Here is a 6,000-nt window from a genome sequence, read left to right as displayed (position 1 = left end):
GCACTTCCACAACTTACCCTTTGTGACCTCAAACTGCTCAAATGCTTGCAAAACATTATTCTGGGAATATGATATAACCCGGTTCCTTCAGAGAAGCTAAAGCTGTCTCTATTTATGAAATTAGGGGATGAAGAGCATATATGTTTCAATAATTAATATGGTGCCAAGAAACTAAAAAAGACAAGTTAACTAAAAAAAAAAAAACTATAGAACCGTAAATACCAGAAAAAAAGCAAACTGGCCCTCCCAAAACTGAAAATTAATCGGAATAAAATGTTAACGTCTTTTTGTAAACTATGATTTAAAAAAGAACAGTATAGAGTTTCAATTTTCATTGTTTTAAACAGCATTTAACAAACTGTAATATCCAGATTAAAAAAATGAGGATAATGCTTCAAGCAGATTCAGGCAGTTGTGCGGAGTATAACGATAATTTCTTTACATACATTTACATGAGAATACCATCAGCCAGTGGTCCAACGGACACTATTCTACTATACCTTGCTCACCTCTGCTATTTCACCTATCACAATAAAAAGATGCACCACGAGAAACAAGATGAAAAAACTGAAAAACTACAGCATTTAGTAATAAATGTGTCACACAAGACATCCGCTTGCAGATGAGATCCGTTTTAGTAGAGACAAAAAGTAGAAGGGATATGATTTCTGCACAGATGATTTGGCGGAAGGAATTCACTATCAGTAGACAAGATCTTGCGGAAAGAATAGCCTTTTAATAAAAATGCAGTTTTGTGACATCTGCTTTCATCAGGGTTGTCTTGGGGGATGGATTTACTTTCAAAACGTTTTGTGGGCTTGTGGAAGTAAACTGCTTTCAGCACAAACGGGCTTGTGCTTCCAATAAAGATCGTTTTATAGATGCAATCAGCATTCAGCAGTCACTGTCTTGTGTGGGCGATCTAATTTCCAGTGAGGAGGAAGTCATCTTTTGTCTTTCTAAGAAAACAAACAATCACAGAAAGCAACTTGTTCAAATCATTCAGCTGCATGTTGTCTAACACTTATGTGCCGCTGTTTATTTGCCACTGTTTGGAACTGAGTGAGGTATGACCAAAGATCCCAGAATAAGATTTTACAATAATGCTGTGTAAATAACATGTTCTCAGGATTTATCAATGTAGACTTGGTATTACAGCTTCTTAAAGAGGTGGTTACTGGGTCCAATGAAGTGAATTGACTAACAGTTCTTACCAATAGAATCCTATACTCAGTCATTATTCAGAACCAGATTTTGGACATCAAACACAGTCCTATTTGACAGTGTTCTGCATGAATACCTGAGTTACTGATGGAGAGAACAGCACCTCATGTTAGGCTACAAAATACTTTCCATCTTTCATTTAGAAAAATATGTCTTCCCCACTGCTGGTGAATGAAATTCAGGCGATTCTCTTAAAAACACATTATCAGAGTAACAATGTTTTTAGACCCTTTTAAAAACTATATTAAAAAAATAGATCAGAGTGATTTGAAATTCCCACCAAGACGAGAGATGGAATGCAGTCAGTCGCTCGACAGTCTAGCAAAGCTGCGAAGACAGTGTGTACTCATTTGAGTAGTTTCTGGAGTCATGGCGTACTTACTGCTGTTGACAGATTTTTCCAGTAAATTTTAAATAAACATATAATTAGGTTTAAAGTACAGTTCAACGTCCTGCTTAATACCGGTCCCTATCTTTCCAAGTTGTCCATGTCCTTTATACCCTTTCAGTTCTGTTACCAAACCCACAGGTTCTGCTTCTCAGGTGGTATGAGTGTGCTCCTCTTGGGTGGACACTAGCTGGGTTTCACACTCACATGATCAAACGAGGTTATGAGCTCTAGATGCACACTGGGGTTGAGGCACTCTAATGCCCTTATTTACTTTTCACCATTGCCTTGTAAAGTGTGAATCCCAGGACAGCAGCAACAGCAGCACCGAGAGCCACACGTAGCCAGAAGGAAGCAGCACAAAGCTCTGTGTCACTCAAGTGGCTGCAAAAAGAAAAAAATAACATCACTTACACATCAATCAAAACATCTCATAATGTGTAAATATTGTCCTAGAACTGTAAATGAATTAAGCAACTAACATTTTTCTGTTAGCCATCTTACGGAGACAAGTGTTAAGAGCCTGTGGTACATTGAGACACACGGGCCGGAATTTACCAATGTCTGTACCAAAAACATTATATATTGTATTGTAATAGTATTTATATAGCGCTTACTACCCCTGACATGACGTTGAAGCGCTTTTCGGCAAGTAGCACACTACTCCGGAACCCAAAAGGAATTGGTGGTGGATTAGTATAGGGAAATGGGAGTACAGTTTTAGTATTATTATTAGTTAATTTGAGCTGCAGATATGAGAGTTTGTTACTTAGATTGACTGGAGTAATGGAGGGGTGGAGGAGGGAAAATCCAGAAGTGTTAATTGGGAGTACATGGTAATAGGATTTAGCCTGGGATGAGTAAAGGGGGGATGGAGGTGGGAAGAGTCTGTGGAAAGGGTTAGGGAGATCATAGTAGCAGGGTGAGATAAATGAATGAGAATATAGAAGGGTTGTTCGGGAGATCATGGTAGTAAAGTGAGGTTTGGGTGAGTTAGATGTGGAAGCGGAGGGAAAAGCTTAGGCAGAGTTATTTAGGAGATGAAAGTAGTAGAATGGATTTAGGATGAGTCAGTGGGAATGGAGGATAGATTGACAGAGACATGACATATGGTGATGGGTAGATAAGTTTGATATAAGATGAGAGCAGGGATTCATATATATATTTTAAACCCCTCCCACCCCCCCCCCCCCCCACAAGGTGATACTATTTGGGAACAATGGCTAGTGAATGGAAATATGTGGAATACTGTCCACTTGATAATATACCATACGTTTTAATTGTTAGCCTTGAAAAAGCCCTAGGCTTGCATGCTTAAAAGGGCGAAAAACATGTTGTCTATAAAAGTACTAGCTTTGAAAGGCAATAAAAGAAAGATAGAAATAAAAATAAATAAATCACAGAACGGAAAATACACTGCTGGTTTTGCTTTCAATCATTAAACCTATTCTAAAAACTGCATGACCAGGACTATTGGAGGAACTACAGAGGAATTATTGTGAGGTAAAACTCATCATCCCCTGAAATCATTTAGGAAAATCTATACATACCAAACCCTTATTGTCTGTTTGAGCAAGGCCTTAAAGAAAAGACTTCTATAGCAAAAGCCTTTCATGAAACCCAGTACAGCTAGAAAATAACCTAAATGTACTTAATGTGATCTATCTTCAGACGCCAGCACATCCTGAAACACGTAAACCATCACTGCTGTGATAAACAGAACAACGAAAAAAAAAAAAATGATTGGCCTACTCAGACACCTACAAGTGGTGTTGCTGCTTAACCAAAAGCATGCCACTCAGACATCAGACCCTCAAACATTCCACTGTTTAAATTCCAAAAATGTTATGTCGTGCTATTAATGTTTGGACCCTTGGTTTAAATCACAGATGGTGGTGTGTGGCCACTGTTTGGGACTTAAGTTAGCATTGACAGCAACAAGACACTAGGAACAGAGCTGTTACTCCACAAACAACAGCACATGTACACAAACAGGTAACTTGCAACTGCAGAGCAGATGCACACATTAGATTTGACACCCAATAAACCACGATGTCATAATTAAAGCTAAACCAGACTAAAAATGTAAATTATCGCCAGTTTGGTAGCTACTCTCACCGGTAAGAAGGTACTGATTTCCAAGTCTATACGCAACACCGTATTGAGATATGCATTGTGCAGAGACCTGCACCTTGACCATGGCCCACCCATAATATCACATGACAACAGCAATCATGATTAGTAATGACAACAAGACACAAAATAGTATCATATTGCCACCACCCTTCAAGGTAGACTGATTAAAAGAAAAGGCCAGGAGCCTGCAGAGCGGTCCTAGCAAGAATAATCTTAACTCTCCACAGAGTCATGTGTCTGGAAAGAAAGCTGCATAAGCACCCAAGCTATACCATCAACCAGATGCAGTCTAATAAAGGCGGTGAGTCAGTCACCCAGATATGGTAATAAAGTTCTCAATCATTCACACACACTTGAAAATGAAGAAAATAACTTTATAACAGATTATGACTTCTGCAGTTTCACCCAGGTCCACTTTCTCAGCAGTGCGCTTTTTCGTAATATTTTTCCAGTTGTCTTGTCACTACTTACTACCCCCATGCTGTGACCTTCCTTCAGCCTTCCTTCTATGCTTCCTGTGATCTCAGGTAGCACCAACCCCACTAACAAATCACTTCTGATTTGTGCCTTATCCCAGCTCAAAATACCTTTACAGAGAAGCACCTTCTCAAGGCTATATGTCCCTGTAGTGTGGGGTTCATCCAAATTTGTCTTTTTTGTGCTGTAGATTTACAGCATTTTTTTTATTTCCATATCAATACTTTATTGATGCGTGGGAGATTTCCTTCCAGTCGTGACTTTTCAGTTTTATAAGACTCCAATAACGTGATTTTTCCCATGAGTTCCCTTGATAGTACAGGTTGTCAGCGATTTGTGCTGCAGGGCATATGCAGTACTGTATCCCCCAGGAGTCTGATCTCCTTTTCTTAGTGCTACAGAACTCGAGTAATGCGGCCTTCCTTATGACTGCTTCCGTAGGATGCCAGCTAGGATGAGCTTTTCCCAACAGTGTATTCCCAAAGATATAGGATCAACTGGTACCTTCTCAGCACTACAGACCACTGCAATATGTGCGTCCACCAGTAGTGTTTGTCAGTTTTATATGAGTCCAGCAGCACACATTCCTCCAAAAGCAACTTCTCCACGATTTATAAATCCATGTGGTGTTAATTTCTGCCAAATGTACCGTATTGGTGCTGGAGAACACACTAGTAAGATGACATAATTTTTCATTGTCTCCCCTCCACAATGGTGTTATAAGGTCCCAGTGATATGTGCTCCCAGTGTTCAGTCCGTTAACATGCGCTTCCTCACGGTCGCTAGCAGTCTGTATAGTATTCAGCAAATTAGTCTCAATGCCGTGGGATCTCATAAGGTCAGCTTCTCCAAGCAGTACATTGCGAGTGCTGTAAATCCACGTGCGCTAGACCCTTCCATCAGTAATGTCTTCTTAATACTGCAGACTTCAGCAGTGCTTATTATTAAGTGTTTGTCCCTGCTATTGGGACGTAGAATCGTTTCTGTGTTTAAGATATCACGCTGCTGATTTTTTTCCGGCGTTGCCTTCTCTGTGATACGTTAGGTGTATACAAGCTATCATTATTTTCACTGGGTTTTCCTTCTTCACAGTTTCACTCAAAACCTTTCAAGTGTTCTTATTTTGTAAATTTTAAGGGTCTGTGACTGTAATCCTGTGGCTATGCGTAATTTGATTTCAGTCGCAACTTAGACCCCACAAAATGCCGCCCTCAATCTTAATGCCTACCCCAACGACCATGCTATATATAGTGTGTATGTACGAGTACAAAATACACGGGGATTTAGAGGATGGCAGCTGCGGAAGTTCAGAGCTTGGGAAAAGCATTGAGACGTCAGCCCACTTAATAGAGGCTATACAAAATGTTTCCTAAATATAAATCCAAGTGAAATATGCTTAGATGTGGAAAAATAGACACTAGTGAAAGTCCAGAAATAAAAAAAAGCATTTCTCCAAGTCAGGGAGTCTACGGCATTTAAGTAATAATGTTAAAAACAAAGCAAAACGCCTAAACCGACAAGAACATACATAAACTCCTCCACCATAAGATAAGGGAAACATATACACCTAATTTACCTTCCGGGCGACCCACTAACAGTTGGATTAACATAGTTTTTAGCAGCCAATTGAGAGAACAAAACCGGATATTAAAAAGTGAGTTTTTTTCCTTCGTGGAAAGGAATGGTTATGCAAAGCGCTCGACTTCTGCCAAGCGAGATCGCGCTGCGAACAAAAGATTAAAAGTAGTCCACTAACCGGACGGGAAACAGATACC

At 39.7% G+C, this 6,000-nt stretch overlaps 1 protein-coding gene across 1 annotated transcript in view; it reads right to left on the bottom strand.

Moving 5' to 3' along the window:
• Nucleotides 1–322: 322 nt before the first annotated feature.
• The window catches only part of RHOT2 (ras homolog family member T2), a 398,937-nt gene continuing 393,259 nt past the window's right edge, over nucleotides 323–6,000 (bottom strand). The window contains exon 19 of the mRNA XM_069210682.1: nucleotides 323–1,996. Within this exon, the coding sequence (XP_069066783.1) occupies nucleotides 1,879–1,996 (118 nt within the window). The 3' untranslated portion in view covers nucleotides 323–1,878. The remainder of the gene's footprint in view (nucleotides 1,997–6,000) is intronic.

Source organism: Pleurodeles waltl, chromosome 10 (genome assembly GCF_031143425.1).
Source record: "Pleurodeles waltl isolate 20211129_DDA chromosome 10, aPleWal1.hap1.20221129, whole genome shotgun sequence".
Taxonomy (NCBI): Eukaryota; Metazoa; Chordata; class Amphibia; order Caudata; family Salamandridae; genus Pleurodeles; species Pleurodeles waltl.
Note: the sequence above shows the minus strand (reverse complement) of the source record. Positions and strands in the feature narration are given on the sequence as shown.